The 20019-nt window shown below is 38.5% G+C and overlaps 1 protein-coding gene across 1 annotated transcript in view; it reads left to right on the top strand.

Moving 5' to 3' along the window:
* Positions 1–20019, top strand: part of PHF2 (PHD finger protein 2) — a 145186-nt gene that overhangs the window by 63299 nt on the left and 61868 nt on the right. Inside the window, exons 2-3 of the mRNA XM_032209585.1 lie at positions 8960–9045; positions 19012–19126. Of these exons, the coding sequence (XP_032065476.1) occupies positions 8960–9045; positions 19012–19126 (201 nt within the window). The remainder of the gene's footprint in view (positions 1–8959; positions 9046–19011; positions 19127–20019) is intronic.

The raw sequence follows: 20019 nt of genomic DNA, 5'->3' as shown, positions 1-20019 counted from the left end.
GGAGGTTATTTTGAGGTTAAGAATCATTGACTGGTTTTCTCTTTCATTCTATTAAATGAAGGTAGGCACACTCATGACCTTTAATGTCTAGCCATGGAGTATTAGCATCAAAAAAAAATGCTTGCACTAATTGTGGTAAACCATTAATAATTCGTGTGTCCCTGCTTACTTAATTATGTGGACTTTTTCTCTTGACTAACTCTCTTTTGATCATTACAGTTCCATGTCATGAATTATTTGAAAAAAAATATCTTTCCATTTGCAGTGTAGGCCTTAGGCATATCTTATGGGTTGATCATTTGTTTACAGGCAGAAATCACCCTAAGCCACTTCTGGGCTCCTGGGCTGAGCCAGCCACTTTCCCCTCCCTGGAGATGTTCACTTACTATACAGGGGAGAAAATGAATGTGTTGTTGGCTTTGCAGCCCCTCCCACCCCTGCACCATAATAGTCACTGCTTTTAGGTACTAGGTAAATGCAAAAAGTTTAATTAAAAGCATGCACAGGATGGCACAGCATTCCTTGTTGGACAACTGGGGGAAATAACTGATATTCTCAGAGGTTTGAATGGTGGCAATAGAGGTGACCGTGGGTTTCATACAGCTTTTGAGGGATGAGGAAGTGAGAATAGGGAAGCGTCCCTGTTCCTTTGGTTCTGTTTGTGCAATTTGAAGAACGAGAGGCAAGCAGATTGATTTTGAGAGACTTGATTAAGAGCATAGAACTTTGAAAACCACGAGATAGTTAAATTTACTGCCATGATACAGTACTGTGCAAAAGTTGTAGGCAGGTGTGAAAAAAATGCTGTAAACAAAGAATGCTTTCAGAAATATAAACGATTGTTTATTTTTTTCAAAATGCAAAGTGAGCGAACAAAAGAAACATTTAAATCAAATCAATATTTGGTGTGACCATCCTTTGCCTTCAAAACAGCAGCAATTCTTCTAGGTACACTTGCACACAGTTTTTGAAGGAACTCAGCTGGTAGGTTGTTCCAAACATCTTGGAGAACTAACCACAGATCTTCTGTGGATGTAGGCTTTCTCACATCCTTCTGTCTCTTCATGTAATCTCAGACACACTCGATGATGTTGAGATCATGGCTCTGTGGGGGCCATGCCGTCACTTCCAGTACTTCTTGTTCTTTACGCTGAAGATAGTTCCTGATGACTTTGGCTGTATGCTTGGGGTCGTTGTCCTTTTTCAGAATAAATTTGGGGCCAATCATATGCCTCCTTGATGGTATTGCATGATGGATAAGTATCTGCCTGTATTTCTCAGCATTGAGAACACCATTAATCCTAACCAAATCTCCAACTCCATTTGCAGAAATGCATCCCCAAACGTTCAAGGAACCTTGAACCATGCTTCACTGTTGCCTGCAGACACTCATTATTGAACTGCTCTCCAGCCCTTTGATGAACAAACTGCCTTCTGCTACAGCCAAATATTTCAAATTTTGACTCATCAGTCCAGAGCACCTGCTGCCATTTTTCTGCACTCCAGTTCCTATGCTTTTGCGCATACTTTAGTCGCTTGGCCTTGTTCCCACGTTGGAGGTATGCTTTTTGGCTTCCATGAAGACCAATTCTGGCCAGACTTCTCTGGACAGTAGATGGGTGTACTTGGGTCCCACTGGTTTTTGCCAGTTCTGAGCTGATGGCACTGCTGGACATCTTCTGATTTTGAAGGGTAATAAGCTTAATGTGCCTTTCATCTACTGCACTAAGTTTCCTTGGCCAACCACTGCGTCTACGATCCTCAGTGTTGCCCATTTCTTTATGCTTCTTCAAAAGAGCTTGAACAGCACATCTTGAAACCCCAGTCTGCTTTGAAATCTTTGTCTGGGAGTGACCTTGTTGATGCAGTATAATTACCTTGTGTCTTGTTGCTGTGCTCAATCTTGCCATGACATGAAACTGTCTTTCACAACCTCACCTTGGTAGCAGAGTTTGGCTGTTCCTCACCCAGTTTTAAGCTTCCTACACAGCTGTTTCTGTTTCAGTTCATGACTGGGTTTCAACCTATGTGTGACATTGTACCTGTTTGGTATAATTGGTTGATCATATACCTGAGTATAATCCTGCAAAATCCCTGACTTTGTGCAAGTGTACCAGTGGTGGGTTTCAATTTTTTTAGAACCTCTTCTGTAGGTGTGGCCTGCTTTGTAGGAGTGGCTTGCCAGCCATGTGACCAGGTGGGAGTGGTTTGCAGCCATGTGACTGAGTGGGAGTGGCTTGGCAGTCATGTGACTGGATGGCCGTGACAAACTTGTAAAATGTGGTGAAACTCACTTAACAATGTCTTACTTAACAACTAAAATGTTGGCTCAGAAACTCTGGCATTTGAAGCACGCAAGTCTTAAAGCTGTCAAGTTACAAGAACCTTGCACCCCTAACCCTTTAGAAAAAAACCCCAGGGATGTTCAAACTTGACAGCTTTAAGATTTAAGGTTTAGATAGGACTCTTAGAAATGGGCGGAATGATTGGTGAGCCAGCCAATCAGTGAATGGCAGGTGGGATAAGCATGGTGCGAATGGGCGGGGGGAGGGAGCTGGAACCGGTTCTAAACGGCATAGTAGATTTGTGGAACCTCTTCTATAGAAGTGGTTAGAACTGGCAGGAACCACCCCTGAAGTGTACCTATGAGAATTGATGCTGGTTTGGAGGCAAAGGGTGGTCACACCAAATAATGATTTGATTTAGTTTTTTCTTTTGTTCGCTCACTTTGCATTTTGAAAATTGACAAAAATAAACAATCATTATTTATATGTCTGAAAGCATTCTTTGTTTGCAGCATTTTTTCACGCCTGCCTAAAACTTTTGCAAAGTACTATATGTTCAAGATTATGAACTTCCCTTTCTAGCTCTGTTCATTTCTCTTTCTCAACTATCTGTTTTTCAACTCTCAATGAACTATGGTGGTGCAGTGGTTAGAATCCAGTCTTGCAGGCTACTTCTGTTGACTGCTGGCTGCCAGCAGTTTGGCAGTTCGAGGCTCACCGGCTCAAGGTTGACTCAGCTTCCACCTTTCCAAGGTGGGTAAAATGAGGACCCAGAGTGTTGGGGGCAATATGCTGTAAACTGCTGAGAGAAGGCTGTAAAGCACTGTGAAGCGGTATATAAGTCTAAGTGCTATTGCTATTGCTATTATAGCATGGCAAAAAGAGTGAGAATGACAAAAAATTGGTCACTGGCAAATATTAAGAGGGTTTTTTTTTGTGGCTCTGTGGATAATTGAGGCTTAGGTGCCATGTGCTTTAGTTTTAATTTTATATTCTATATTTACGTCTTTTTTATTTTATTGTAAGCTACTTAGAATTATGTATGGGATATGGATAGCTATAAAAATGATTGAATTAATTAATTAATTAATTAATTAATTTCTTGTGTGAGAGAAAAATGAAAATAGATGAAGCGCTTCAACTCTAGTTGACCTTACAGAAGAAAACAGTGTGTCTCCCAGCACCTATACAAAAAGGAATTTAAGGAATTCATTAAGTAATACTACTTATTTATTGTCCTTGCAGTAAATAAAATGTAATATGTTGGATTAGTTTTCCACAAAATTCAAAAGATTAAACCTCTTGTTTTATTTTCTGTAAGAAATATTTCTGCACTGTACTTGCAAAATAGATGTGAAACAATAGAACTAACTTGCTAAGAAAATCTCCATTGATTGCATTGTTGTGCTGTCAGGAATGATGTTAAGATAATGCTGACTTCTTATTATCCAGCCTTCTCTCAATAAGCACAGTCTTGCAATCTTGACCTACTATCTAGTCAGCAGTGCGGACCTTGAACCTATTGGCTGGCTTGCAGTTACACAGGAGTTCCTTTTAGAGTGAATCTGCATCCCTTCACAGATTGTTGACGCAAATATTTGGTGGTTAATTGCAATAATCCCAGCAGCTGCAGTCTCTTGATCAATGCCACCACCATCTTTTTAAAAGAAATGTTATATTTTCATTAAGAATTCTTTAAAGGGGATGGGGGCAGAAGACAAAAACAGGTAAAAAAAGAAAGCACAAAGTTAATAAATTGCACTTTTATAGGCATGATAGAATTAGATAAGAATGTTCAATATTGCACGAATTAATTTTACATAATTGAACATATTTTAAAAACACATCATTGTTAAAATCCTAATAGTATATAAATATCAACAGAATAATTGTATAAAATCTAGGGCTGGAAATCACACATTTCTGTACAAGCAACAGATTTGTCCTTATTTAACAAATCATTGACGGTAAGATAATTTATGTTAAGGGAACACAAATTTTCGATGTTTATGTGTGTGTGTGTGTGTGAGAAAGAGAGAGAAAGTGTGTGTGAATGTGTGTGTGTGTGAGAGAGAGATAGAGAGAGAGGGAGAGAGGGCGGGAGAGAGAGATGAGAGAGAGGGAGGGAGGGAGAATTATAAATCTCCAAAAATCTGATTCTGTGTCAGATTTGTTTTTCAAACATGAAGTTATTTTGGATATCAAAGCAAACTCCCATAAGATATTCTTCTAAGGAATTATTGGTGTTTTTCAATACAACCCATAAAATGTCCTTGCAGCAGTTACTGTGTATAAAGCTAATTTCTGGGCATGTAAGATTTAGTAGGAGTTTTAAAAATAGGTTGGAAAGGAAATTCAGCTTTTGAAATTTGTTTCCTTCTGTTATAAATCTTTTTTCCAAAATTGCTGAGCCTTACAACATAGCCACTGAATAGGAAAAGAGATCCAACCTGATTGTTATATTTCCAGCAATTTTTAAAAATGAGTTGTCCATTTTATCAATCAATAATGGAGTGATGTTCCAGCAGTAAAAGTTCCTATATCAGTTTTTCCTAAGTATGATATTCAGTATAAAAGTAATGTTTCTTTTCCTTGAAGCCCTCATTGTTGTAATGGGTATCATATTCATTAGGCGTAATGGTATGTGAGAATGATCTTGGGAGACAGGCAGCTTTGCCCGTAAAAGAAATCTGGGCACGGCAAATGTCTCTGAAGGGACATTCTCCAGTTTCTTGGTCTTTAAAGGCAACAGGGGAGAAGTATACTTTTAGACTTGTAAGCTTCTGCTAATGGAATCTTATAATAAAGTAGAATTAGTGCATCTGGTTGTGCTTTTTGTCTGGATTACCTTGCCTGAATTACCTTGCTATCTTTTTGGTTTTGAAGTGGGATTTTTAGTATAACAAGGATGTTTGTATAGTATACTTTGTTTAGTATAACAAAGATGATTATGATTAGGGGACTGGAGACTAAAACATATGAAGGACTGTTGCTAGAATTGGGTATGACTTAACAAAAAGAGGGATTGGGGTGACATGATAGCAGTGTTCCAATATCTCAGGGTCTGCCACAAAAAAGAGGAAATCAAGTTATTCTCCAAAACACCTGAGGGCAGGACAAGAAGCAATGGGTGTAAACTAATCAAGGAGAGAAGCAACTTAGAACTAAGGAAAATTTTCCTGACAGAATAATTAATAAATGAAATGACTTGTCTCCAGAAGTTGGGGTGCTCCAACATTGCACATTTTTAAGGAGATTGGGCAGCCATTTGTTTGAAATGGCTTAGGGTTTCTTGCATGAGCAGGGTGTTAGCCAAGAAGACCTCTAAGGTCCCTTCCAACTCTGTTATTCTGTTATAGTTACAAATACTATGGACCACAGATAACAATAATAGTGGGAAGAATTTGGACAGGTTTTGATCTCATCTCAAGGCTATTGAATAATCAAATAATGTCACAACTAAGATATTTATCTATTTATTTGCATCCTGCCTAATCACCAAAGAAGATGGTGTTTTATGATGGTAAACTTAATTCAGGAATTCTGGACAAAGAAGGAAGAACTGTAGCTGTCACATTATATAGCAGGAAATTAATCTTCATTTTTTTATCCTAGAAATTGAATGAACATTTTCCATCCAAAGTAAGAGACCAACATATGCATTGTCCTCATTTTGCATGTGGAAGGACAGAGCATGTGGAACCTAATCATCATGGGGAAAATCCCATGGATAACTATTTGGAGAAAATCTTATGGATAACTATTTGAGTGAATATTTTTCTGTGTAAGTTGGAATTCTCTTAAGTATTCAAACATGTTTGTAGATTAGATCCATCGATTGTTCATGGATCCATTTTGCTTCCATAATAACTAGTCTAGGATAATGTGAATATTACTATAAGAGAGAGGTATTTGCAGCTACATGTGTACATATTCATACACAAATACATCCAAAACTGACAACAAGTTGTCATCTTCAAAGTGTCAAGAACTCACTTTGAAAATTTTAATTTTTAATAGAATTATATGTCTGTTGGAAGCTGTAGCAATAGCTATGCTTATCTACCACTTCACAATGCTTTACGACCCTCTCTAAGCAGTTTACAGAGTCAGCCTATTGCCCACAACAATCTGGGTCTTCATTTTACCCATCTTGGAGGGATGGAAGGCTGAGTCAACCTTGAGCCGGTGAGATTCGAACTGCCAAACTGCTGGCAGTCGGTGATCAGCAGAAGTAGCCTGCAGTACTGTAGTTGTGATCAAATAACAATAATTTAATAATTAAGAGAAGTGTTTTGAAGATAGTATCTCTTAAAAGTAATATTAATTCTGTGGAAGATTTTAGTCTCAGTATTTTTAGTTTAAAGACACATTATCATTTGAGATTAAGCTTTGTGAAAGTGCTTCGATACAATGCAGTGGAGGCAGAAATAAGAGACCACTCCCTAAAATGTATGGAGCCTGTAGTAGTTTCAGCTCTGTTGCTCTTTCTTTTTGGCGATAATGGAAGAAGACAACAGAATCCCACAATTTGTGCAGCATCAACAATTTACAAAGCTAAAAGAATGGAAGATAGATGCTTCTATTCTTTAGGTGTTTGTACAGGAAGATTTAGATGCTTTGCTTAGTTGCTTTATCAGGAGCAGCAATATATCTGTACTGTTAAAATAAATATAGGTAGTCCTCAATTTACAATTATAATTCAGCCCAACATTTCTGTTGCTAAGTGATATGATTGTTAAGTGAGTTTTGCTCCATTTTAATGACCTATCTTGCCAGAGATGTTAAGTGAATCACCACCACTGTTAAGTTAATAATATTCTTGTTAAGTGAATTTGGCTTCTCAAATGAAACAAACACAATGTTAAAAAGTTATGATATTTATGATTATGCAAGTATACATAATATACTTACTTATATTAAAGTAACCAAAATATCTTTACAATCCTCAAGGCATGTCACAACTGTTGAGCACCCCTAATTGAAAGTTGCTTGTGAGAAGATCACAAAAGGTGATCATGACACTGCAACTCGTAAATAAGAATTAGTTGCCAATTGCCTGAATTTTGATCATGTGGGGATTCTGGGGATTCTGCAATGGTCCATTGTAACTCCAAATGGTCATTAAACAAACTGTTGTAAGTTGATGACTAGCTACATGGCTGAACTCTCCAAATATCACTGAATCACAAATTCCAATATTTCCTACTTCTGGGCATGTTGACCATGGCTGTTCGATGCACAATAATATCTGGAAGCTATCAGTTCCTTCACCTGTTTAGTCAGCTGCACTCTTTCTTTCTCCTCAAGATGATTTTTAACCCAATACCCTGTGAGAAGGGCTTAGCATTGGATAGATGGTTTCTTTGCAGTCTTGTTTCTTTACTGGCCTACACTCAGATGACAGCACAGTGTAGTGTCATACTGCATGCTACTAACTTCCGTGGGTGTTCTGAATACGTGTGATATGTTTCTGGCATTCAAAATGTATTTATGTCCATCTCTTCTGCAGCAGAAATTGATTTTGGTAGCAAAATTCCTTGTACAAGTCGGATATCCCAAATTATATATGATTAGGTGTCAGAAAAGGGGTGAATTGATAAAGTCAGTGCACTATTTCATGCTGTTTCTCCAAAGTTATTAAGGATACAATTCTACTCTGCTCTGATAGAATTCTGCTCTATAAAACTTCACTTTTGGTAAATCATATAGAATAGGTGTATGTGCATGAAGTTTCATACTTAAAATTGGTTGCTCAAATTATTTGGGTATTGCTAGATTTACGTCTCTGTGTGTGTGTGTGAGAGAGAGAGAGAGGGAGGGAGGGAGGGAGAGAGAGAGAGATGTAGTCAGAGAAATAGTGTAACTATATGGGGGTGTGTTTGTAAGCATTTGGAACAATAACTGCAGTAGTAATTCTTGGAGTATGTTAAGAGTTTATTTGTTATGAATGTGGTTGATTTAGAAATTTTTAACTATTCAGCAGAAATATCTTTTGATTTTCAAGTTTTCCTTTGCAGCTACAGTCTATTAAAAGAAAAGAAAACAGGAGTAACCACCATAATTTTAGAACATCATCATAATTCTGTATTTGTAGCCAAGTCATAGATGACAGCTTCCTATAGCCCATAAGCATAATCCATATGGAGCACAGCATGAATTAAAATGGCATTTGTAAAACAAGTGAAGAATACAAGATAGAACCATTTACAATTAATTCACATCCAATGGCACTCACTGTATAATTTTTGGAAAGTGGGGGAGCGTTGTTTACTTCTTTAAATTAAAAAAAATACAAATGTAGACTAAGAATTAGTGGCCCCAATTGCCTAGCTTTACTCGGATGAAAAATATCTATGTCTTTGGCATTGACTTTTGACACTTAATTTAGCTATACCAAAGAAATAGACTTTATGTTATGCTGATGCACTCTGTTCATGTAACCGAGATCCACTTGCAATCTGACAAATTATCTTTGTAGGGAGACTGAGGTACATTCATTTCTCAGTACCACACAAAACTGGCAAAGGTCATAAAGAGTCAGCCAAGGTCCTGTTATAGAATTTAAGAAGATTGGACCTTGCTCACAAGAGTTGTTATGTCTTGAAATATCTGATTATTTTATTTGTTTAACATTGTTGGTTAACAATGACTTGTTCTTTTATAAATTTCAGCTGTGTTGGTGTAGAGGAAGATGAGGCACCAGACATTGATATCTACCACTGTCCAAATTGTGAGAAAACCCATGGAAAATCTACTTGTAAGTATATTCCTTTCTGACATCATTCTCCTCTTTGAAAAACTGACTTCATGATATTTGCTATTCTGAATATATAAATTTTACTAGAATTCATGGTATTACTTATCAATATTAAAAAAGAGAAGCTAATCGGGCATTTTAATATTTCAGTGCAAATGTGGTTCATAGGGATGTTTGTGTGGAGAAGAGGGAGAGAGAGGAGAGGGGAGAGAGGGAGGTAGAGAGAGAGAGAGGGAGAGGGGAGAGAAAGAGTATTAACTTGAATAGAACTGAAGAGATTTCTTGGATTAGAAGCCAAACATTTTCAAATAAAAAAAATTAGAAAGTCCAGTTGCCTTTTGGAGAAGAACCTTTGGGACAACATGAAAAATCTTATCTACTGTATCTGTTTGCCTTAACTAGGAACCACCACAATCAATTCAACATACTTCCAAATAAATACAAATAGGATTGGGCTGCTCATAAGAGAATTTAAAGTGACTCAATATGGTTAAGATTATATTAATAATAATTTTGTGTTTGACATAATGTAGCAAACTGTTTTGGGCAAGCAGTAGGAATATATTATAAACTCTTAACATTTGCATCTTCTTTAAAATAGGATTGAAATTGTAAATGGTCTTTCAGAATGTGAACATCTAAAAGGATTCATGTCAAGGGAATAATTTCCAAATTGAATAAGTTATCTGGGAAAGAAGCATTGTGGCAGAAAATCTCCCTTGTCAATAATGACCTCCTTATAAGGAACAAAATGCTAATTTTCTTTTTTGGCTCGTTGGATGATTTTCTTCCCTAATAACAGAGAAATACATGTGATTTTTAAAATTATGACTGAAAAATAAACTTCAGTTATTGAATGAATGAATGAATGAATGTGAATCAGCACTTGAAAGATAAGTACTGTATATACTCAAGTATAAGCCTAGTTTTTCAACCCACTTTTTGAGCTGAAAAAAGCCGCCTCGGCTTATACTCGAGTCAGTGAAAAATTTGCCTGAAATGGAGGAGAAAAAGGGGCGGGGCCATGCCGCTGGGTGACGCTCGTGAATGGCCCAGCACCCCTGAGTTTCCCCTCCCTCTGTGTCAGTTTGCCGCGCAGCGTGCACCGCACCATCCCCCCTCCTCACGTTCTAATGTACGATTCCCCCTCCTGCCGCTCTGCAACGATGTCCCACCTCCTCCTTGTTATGGCAAGCAGCCACATAGCGATGTCCCACCTCCTCTGGTACAGTGATCCAATGATAGGAATCACTGTGCCGTGTGTCATAGGAGGCGGGACATCATCATCACAGCGGGACATCAGCATCATGAGGTGAGTGAAGTATTTCATTGAATACACCGGTATTGTGTGATAATAATTTGTTATGCAGAGCAAATTTTTACAATGGCTACTGTATATTTAATGGGCACAGGCAGGCTGTATATGTTATTCAATGGGCAATGGCATTATTGGTATCTATTTTTATTTTTGAAATTTATCGGTAGCTGCTGCATTTCCCACCCTAGGCTTATACTCGAGTCAATAACTTTTCCAGTTTTTTGTGGTAAAATTAGGTGCCTCGGCTTATATTCGGGTCGGCCTATACTCGAGTATATACGGTATGCTACAAAAATGAAAAAAACAGGTAGATACTATTATATAAAATACTTTCCTTGGATTACATTGTACAATTTAAGATTACATCTATGAAAAACCTAGTGATACGATAAATAAAGAGGGAATAATATGTTAACATTTGGGTGCCTTTTTTCTGTTTTTCTTTGTCAAAATGGTATGTGGTTTGCTGGTACAGTTCTATTAGCTGTGAAGCTCAGATATGTTTTACTGTTATTGATTGCAGCATATTTTCAGAAATAACAAATTCCACCTACCTTGTTATTTTGAAAAACATCCTCTATACTTTTGATGTTCAAAATAAAAAGTCCTAAACTTTTTTGAAAAGATGACCAACTATATTTCAATATTTATAACAAGCATATTGGGGATTATTATTATAACTCTTAGTTAATGGCATTTTTACAGTAGCCAGGAGATCACAATGCTATTGTGGAGTAGTAGTTTGCCTTACCAAAGTACCAGTCCTGTTACAGGAAACGCTTGTGCACTTCCCAAGGTGCATTGCAGAAAGGGGAGTTGCCTTTACACCAGAGAGAAAGATGAGTGGCTCTTCCCACAGTATCACTCAAGGTCTCCTCCCTTGCTGGAATTGCCTTGCAAACTGGTGCCACAATCAGGAAGGTTCAGGAATCAGACTGCCCACACAAAGCACCAGCTCAAATGGTACTTATCGGCCTACTTGCACAGAACATGCTTTCAAGCTATTAGGTGAACAGAAGCTGCGACAACTGACAGGTTGTACTAGGGCTCAAACCACTGGAGCTGAGATCATCTCCAGCATCATTAAGCCTCTGAGCCATTGCATCTTCCAATATTGGGGATTAGAACAATCTAGAAACTTAATACATACATACAAAAATAAACTAGTGTTCCAGCATTTGAATATATGATTCACAACATATGGCTTCTTTTTGTAAATTGTTTTATGCAAATACATTATATAGAAAATCTAAATATGATATACATCTGTTTAAAACTATTTAACCATTAATTGCTTGGCACCTCAGAAGTTAATCGTTGTGCACTAAGAAGCACTCTAATTTGAAATATGGCTAAAATATAACATGATACTATCCATTCATAATCAGTCAGGATTATTGACTATTCTATGGGCCAAGTATCTCCACATCTTCCAATATTACACTGCAAAAAATATAATTAGAACTGGGCAATAATTATAATTTTGTTATAACTTTGTCATAACTTCTTCATGGTTGCAAAAGCAATTGAATCTCTGTAAACTGAAGCCAAATATGCAGTTCAAGGACTAAACGAATCCTGGCTAGACACACAGTATGCTACAATCTTGGAACTTCCTGAGTTGAGACATTTAGAATTATTTTGACTACTTTCAGGGAGACTGGAGGCCATTTGGTGTCATGATCTGAACAATATTATAACTGAATTTGGCTATAACATTGCTTTGATGAGATTGAAAGAACATTGGACAACAACGTGGCAGGTTTGCAGAAGCATTTCATGTCAGTAAAAATAAGTTTTCTAGGTTATAAATCAAAGCTGAAAGCAATGTTAACATATTACAATTTTGCACAACCCTTTTATTTCCATTTTATTTCGCCAGGAAACATTTGAGATAAATTGTCGTACTATAAAATACAATAACTTTAAATAATATGTCTAAGGATAGGGCTGTGATACGGCTGTATTACTTTTATTCTTCTCTTTTTCCTAGTAACCTCTGCTATTTGTATCTTATGATTATATTACTTTATGGTTTTATGTACACTGTGAACGATTTATGCACTGGAGATAAATTCCTTTGAGTGTCCAATCGCACTTGACCAAGAAAGAATATTCTAGTCTAGTCTAAGATTATAAGAGTCATAGTGCTAAACCCAAACCTTAATCTGAATTTGCTCTGAGAATCTACATAGGAAAAAATTCTCACATCTAACTTTGGCACAACAATGCTTTGGTCATTCTTTAAAAACATGTCACAGCCTTCTTCTCATTTCCAATCCATAGCTAGTTTAACCAAATATTATTTTTTCTGATCCAATATGGAAGCAGTGTTTTCTGTCTTCTAACAAAGCATCCTATATAAATGGTTGTGTCCCTGCAGCTGCTGTAATGACTTGCTGTTTCTTTTCAGCTGCCAGCCATGTCCCTTTCTGTGCAATCACTGCCTTTCCTGGCGTTTTGGTTAATGCTGATGGATTGGGATGATACTGGAAGATCATCATCATCTCATCAGTCATTATCATTATTGCTACAGGAGACCCCCACCTGTTTAAAGAGATTTACCTATCAGAGGGAACCTTCTTTCTATAGAGATCTTGTACTACTTTGTTAATAGTTAATAGTTTTAGCCTCTCTGTTGACTACAATACTCCAAGATCACTAGACTGTCCTGTAAACCATGATTTCTCTAAAATGGCCAACTTGCCAGCCAAGACTTTTTCCGCTTCCTTTGTTTGACAGGCACTTTGCACTGAGATTGCTACTGAAGCACTTACATTTTTTTAAAAAAACGTCCTGACAAATGGCTACAACTCCTGTGATGGCACATTTAAAATCAATTCACATTCTAAACTTAGCATTTTCAAGAGACACAGGAGCTGAATAAGAGATGAGAATCCCTACCGTAGGAATCTTGAACATAAACTGAATTCTAAACAGGGAGGACAATCTCGTCGCTATGATTTCTGTAATTACATCTCAACCTAGCCTCTTTCATTAAATGAATGAAAAGTAATTCTGAAGGATCTGGCTTTTTATGAAGGTGGGCAGCCAAGAAGTTGATTCACATCTCAGTCTCACGGGGAACAATTGGTGAATGTTTTTCCCCACAGCTAATGACCCCTTTCTATGCCTTAAATGCCCCACAGAAAATTGTGAGGATAGCACTACTCTTCATCTTCATTCCAGAAAGAAGACAGTATCTACTTAGAAAAGATAATGGTACATTACTTTTGTGCTACCTCTCAGACTGTAGAAAAGCATATTAAATTGATTGTCCATCTATGCCTATAGTATATTTTGTACTTGATTGGCTTGAGGAAGGCCGTGAAGGGCTTCAAATGATGTTCCCTCTTCCATGACATTTTGGCTGGTGTATATAAACCAATTTCATTGTATATATGATGTACAATGACAATAAAGGCTATACTAAATGGATTTACTTAACAAGAGCTGTGGTGGTACAGTGGTTAGAATGCAGTATTGCAGGCTACTTATGCTGACTGCTAGCTGCCTGCAATTTGGCAGTTCGAATCTCACCAGGCTCAAGGTTGACTTAGCCTTTCATCAGGAGTGGGTTGCTCCTGGCATTACTGCTGATTTGGTGCGCGCTTTGCTCACGCGCATGCCAGATGTGCATTCCATACACATTTGTACAAAAATAGGTCTGCACATGCGTAAAATATTAAAAAAGAAAAAAAAATGCAATTACAATTGTTCTACGCATGAGCAGAACTGAAAATCAAGATTGCGGCCCTGTAGGAGAACCAGTTCAGGAGTGTGGGAAGCCTGTGTCACTGCCGGTTCCAGACTGGTAGAAACCCACCTCTGCCTTCCATCCTTCTGAGGTGGGTAAAATTAGGACCCAGATTGTTGGGGGCCATATGCTGACTCTGTAAACCACTTAGAGAGGGCTGTAAAGCAATGTGAAGCTGTATATAAGTCCAAGTGCATTGCTATTAGAATGTGGAGGTAAATTAATTAGGAAATTAATTTATTTTGGGACAAGTCAGAAAAATGTTCTGTATTCTCATATTTGTCATCTCACTGTTATTTATTGCAGAATTTTAGGTACAAAAGATAAGGGCTAATTGTTCTTATTATGCAACTTAAAGGATTTTTTTTTAAATTAAAGAATGTCTGGCACACACTTTCAGTGATGGATGCGTTCCAAATGTCAATATAAAAATAAATTCTTGTGCTTTCTACTTTGCCACTGTAGCCTGCTGGCTTGCTACTTTAGAAAAATGTTTTCCTTATACATTAACAGTAGTTTTGATTTAATGGTGTTTTGGAAGGCTACTATGTAGAAGAAATATGCATTTGTTAAACACGCACTTCTTGAATAACTTGGGAAAAACAAAATGCCCCATGGAAGCCAGAATTGCATCTGAATTTTGTTGTGATAGAAAACATGATCTAAGTTTTCTCCTGAAGGAGGTCTTAATTCATGAGACCTCTGGCAAACATTTTTAGACCTGGATTGCTAGTGGTTTAATGCTTGAACAAAATTATGGGACTGTTCTCCCATTAGAAAAAGAGACTACAGCAGCGGTGGGTTCCGGCTGGTACGGCCGTACCAGAAGCAGCCGGGAGCAGCTGTCACTGTACTGGTATGGTGGCTCATTTGGCCCACCCTCCCATCCGTGGCTCATTTGGCCCACCCTCCCACCTGTGTTCTATACCTGTTTTTAAAGCAACTGGCCAATTGTGCATGCGCACAGCGTGCGGCGCCTGCGCGATCTTCGACGAGCAGCTGGGTGTCAGAGGGGCAGTGGAGTGTGCATGGGTGCGCAGTGCGCTTGCATGAACAGGACACCTGGCCCCATGCACAGTGTACCAGTAGCGACAGGAAGAGGAACCCACCACTGGACTACAGCTACATGACAAGCATGTTGGGATAATACTCTACATCTTAGCAACCTTTCTTGGCAGCCATAGCAAGATGGTTATCACAAGTTTCCACATTTTTTTAATAGCGAGGACACTAGAATAATGGTTAAGGCATTGTGTAGTTATCAGGAAAATCCAGGTACTGGTCTACTGGTAGCTATGGAATCTCATAGGCTGACTATGGGCCAGTCTCTCACTACCAGAGTTATTATCAGAAAAACTGAAAGTATGAAGTTCTACTTTGAGCTTCAGGAACAAAAAGTGGGATTAAAATCTAATAAAAATCTAATATCTGATAGATGCGAAATTTCATGTTTTGCCAGCTAACATACTTCCACATTTCCAAAATATGTGTTCTTTTTTATTTAAAGGTTTTCCTCTTTTAATATTCCTACATGTGCTAACAGATGAGAAAAAACACTGTATCCCTCATGGGTCTTTCGTTTGACTCTGTATGTTTTCTATGCAGGAGAATTGCTTTATGAAGAAAAGCAAATTGGGTTTAGTAAATATGCAAGAGATAATTTTCTATATAGTAAATTATTTGACAAAACTTTTAGCAAATTATTATATCAAATGGTGATTTCAATGAAGTTTCTTCACAAAAGTTGAGTATGAAAATTTATTGCGTGTTTATTTATTTTAAAGATGTATTTGTCCATCTTATTCATCATAACCCAGGATGGCTTCCAACAACTCCCTCCTCCAAATCCAACATTCACAAAACTATTTCACACAACCAAGGCATCATAACATTTGTATCCCTAAAACACATATTTTGAGTTTAGTTCCTATCCTGCGCCAATGTCTGGGGAAAACACTACCATGTTTCCCCAAAGATAAGACAGGGTCTTATTTTCTTTTGACTCCCAAAATATGGATTGGGTCTTATTATCAGGGGGAGGGGCTTATTGTTTTGGGATTGCCAGGTGACTGTTCTCTTGTGAGCAGGCTCCTGAAGAGCCGGGCCCAGCCTCAGGGGCAAACGGCTGTGTTGCACTGTTGCAGCAATGCAACACAGCAGCCATGAGGTGACCATGCTCACGAGCAGCTGCCTGGCAATTCCCCTCTCCATCTGGGCAGAGCACCATTCACTGACCTAAGGATATCCTGAAGGCACCAAGCCGCGTGTCCCTCTACCCGATCCCCAGCTTCCGTGGCTTGGCACATTCAGGATACCCCCTAGGTCAGTGCATGGTGCTCTGCCTGGCTGGAGAGGAGGGCTGCACGAGTGCCTGTTCTGTCCCCAGCTTGCATGCCTCCAAGCCTCATCATGCCCTGGCCCATATCTCCTTGCAGGGCTAGGGCACCGCTGCCGCACTCTGAGCATAATTTCTTCTTCAGCTTCCAAACTCCGGAGATTGGCTGCTGAGTCTTCTGGCAACGACTGCTCTGGGAGTGCACTTTGCGGGAGAGGTGGGCCAGGGCATGGTGAGCTGGGAGGCATGCGAGTTGGGGGCAGAACAGGCGCTCGCGCATCCCGCCTCTCCAGCCAGGCAGAGTTCCATGCACTGACCTAGGGAGTATCCTGAATGTGCCAAGCTGTGGGAGCTGTGGGACAGGCAGAGCCTTTGGTGCCTTTGGAATACCCCTAGGTCAGTGAATAGTGCTCTGCCCGGATGGAGAGGGGGGTTTCTGGGTGGCTGCTTGTGAGTGTGGTCACCTCATGGCTGCTGTGTTGCGCTGTTGTGACAGTGCAACACAGCCGTTCTTCCTTGAGACTGTGCCTGCTCTTTGGGAGAGCAACTGCCTGGCAACCCCCCCTCTCCAGCTGGGCACAGTTCCACTCATCAACCTAGCAGTATCCCAAAGGCACCAAGCAACGTGAGCGCCTTTGTCCCCCAGGCTCCCCTGGCTTGGCGCCTTCGGGATACTGCTAGGTTGGTGAATGGCACTCTGCCTGGCTGGAGGGGGGGTGTCCAGGCGGCTTATTTTCAGGGGAGGGCTTATATTTTGCCCACCTGGAAAATATGGAATGGCCTTATTTTCAAGACATGTCGTATTTTCAGGGAAAACCGGTAGTTCTTAATAGCCTTCTAGGAGGCCAGGAGCACAGAAGCCCTCTGGATCTTGGGAAAGGGGCTGTTTCGTAGGGTAGGCACTGCTATATAATTGTAATTTGTTTATTTATTCAATTATATCAAGAAGAGTGGTAAAAACAAAATGCAATATATTAAAGATGTATGGACAAGAGGTTGACAAGAATGATTTGAAAGACTAGAAAGGTATAAAGATGTATAGGAAATGATATTAATGTAAATTATATTTAATTTGTTTTTCTCTTATTTCCTGGATTTCATTTCTTTTACTTGGTACTTTTTTCTTCGCTTTGTATAATGCTCATTCTCTCAAAAGGAAATGGCTTGATGAATAGGCAGATATGTAGACCCAGGGACAGATATACAGGTAGATGCAGAGAAAATCAATGTGACAAAGTGGTTAAAGTGTAGTGTCAGAGAGTCCCACGCTCTGCTACAAAGAAAACTTATGACTTTAGGCCACTCATTACCCTTCAGCAAAACTTTCCTCGCCGTTTTTGTAAAGTTAAAATCTTTACAATTAGTCCCCATTTTAGTTCTAGTTAAATGGAACACACGAGCCATTGCATCAGAGTTTATCTTGAAGGAAACGTGTACGTTTAATGAGTTGATAAGAAACTGGACTTTGGGAACTGCACTACTAAAGGAATCTCTTAAATATTCTCTGTATAGAAAATTAGGGATGCTTTCCTCTTGTTTTAAAACTTCTTCATATTCTATTAGCTCATTTTTTTTGCTGACCCGAAGCAGAGAAGTTTGGTACTTACTTTAGGAAAATTAGATAAAATGAGAATCAGAATCCATTGAGGATGAGAAGATACCTCAACAGGAATTACATACAGAAATCCTTTTCTGATATGGACTTTCGGCCCCTATCCAGTTTACACAGTAGAACCATTATATCTAAATTGTAATTTTTCATAGGCCATGAATGCTGATATAATTAAACTTGCATTACCATCTAAGCATCATAATCATGAATGATAAATGACTGAAGGGGTTGCATCAGGAGGACTTACAAATGTAGAGTTCAGTTTTCATGTCTTCACTTAATCTGATCTGACATATCCTTTGTTTCTTATTGAATAACAGCTAAACAGTCAGTCTTCACCATGGCATTAGGATTTAATTCATCAATTTTTCAATTGCACATTTTAATCAATAAAATAAACATTATGAAAAGAGACAGATTATGCCTTTGTTATCTGCCTGGGCTGACTTTCTTCCTTCATACATGATTCAAAGCCTAAGTAAATAATATATTGTACCATGATTTAATGTTATCTTGTATCAGCCCTTGACATGTATGATATGTTCTGCACTGCAATTTGAAGTGCTGCTCTTAACAGTGGGGATTAAAAGTGTAGGTTAGTAAATCTGAACTCTATCCAGGATTTACATTTCGCTTTATAAAAACTGTATAGCTCACTACTTAATTATATGGCTGGCTTGTTCTCAGGGTTGCTAAATCATCACAGTTCAGCATACTTCATATAGGTCATAGTATTAACATTTATAAACAGATGGAAAAAATGTCAAATGTCTCTTCAGAACAAAAGTTAACTTTATACTATTATGTTAGAGTTAGCATTATTATCATTATGTCACCCAAGAAGTCCTGTCAACCTTACAGGCAAGCCAAAATGTCAATTTTCTTCATTGGTTCATCCTCCCACTCCCATGATATCTAATCCCCTTAAATTTGTTCTCCTTTAGTAAAAAAGAAAAGAAATTGGCACAAACATGACACTGGTCAAGCAACAGAAGTCAAGCCTGTCCAGAATGGCAGTCAAGTGTTTATCAAAGAACTTCGAAGTCGTACATTCCCCAGGTAAGTTGCTAACCCTATTCCTGTGTCATTGATATTAGAAGGAAGGTTTGGGGGCAGGTAGGTTTTCCTTGGTAAAGTGTATGTAGCCAATAACTATGTAGTTGCTAAGCTTACAGATCTTGGCCTCATAGCTTTCCACATAATTTCCCGATGCAAACAAATCCCTTGCTCTGCTTATTGACAAACAGTAGGCCGTATTTGATCCTTAGAAAACCTGGAACAGCTCCACAATGGTGGGTGGAAACAGCATATGGTATATAGTACAACTAAAAGAAATAAGTGTTATAAGTTGTGAAAACAACTTATTGGACATTTATCACTCCTGAGACATTGCTTCTCCATAGTAGGTAAGAAATAAAATTAACATGGTGATTCTGTCACTTTATTAAAATTCATATGTTCTTCAAAGATATTTCATTTTATGTAATTATGTAACAGTGTCCTATCAATTGCCAAGTTTCTTCTATGATTAATGAAAATACAATGATCTTGTAATATTAAATATCACTGGCTAAGATCCTTCTGTATTCCATACTTGCAAAAATATTGTTCAATAAAATCTCTTGCCTCTTTAATTAGATTATGTTGAGTCTTGTGTTCATATGGAACACCCTAATGGTAAACAAACGTCTATAGTTTAATTCCATATAAGACTGAGATTGTCTTGGCAACTTTTGGTGAGGTCTCACTCGCCATCTTCAGGCTGGTGCTTTTGGCTTAAAGCGTGGTCAGAGCTGCCGTCTTTCTATAAATCTTGGTGTGTGTGTGTGTGGAGTGCTGGTTTTGTTTCAGAAAGTGAATTGATTGGCTGTGTGGTTGTATCATGATTGGTAGGTTGGTGCTGGCTGTGTGTCCGTTGTTGTTTTGTGTTGTAACGGCCTGGGTGGTGGGTT

The sequence above is a fragment of the Thamnophis elegans genome, chromosome 2 (assembly GCF_009769535.1).
Source record: "Thamnophis elegans isolate rThaEle1 chromosome 2, rThaEle1.pri, whole genome shotgun sequence".
Classification (NCBI taxonomy): Eukaryota; Metazoa; Chordata; class Lepidosauria; order Squamata; family Colubridae; genus Thamnophis; species Thamnophis elegans.
Note: the sequence above shows the minus strand (reverse complement) of the source record. Positions and strands in the feature narration are given on the sequence as shown.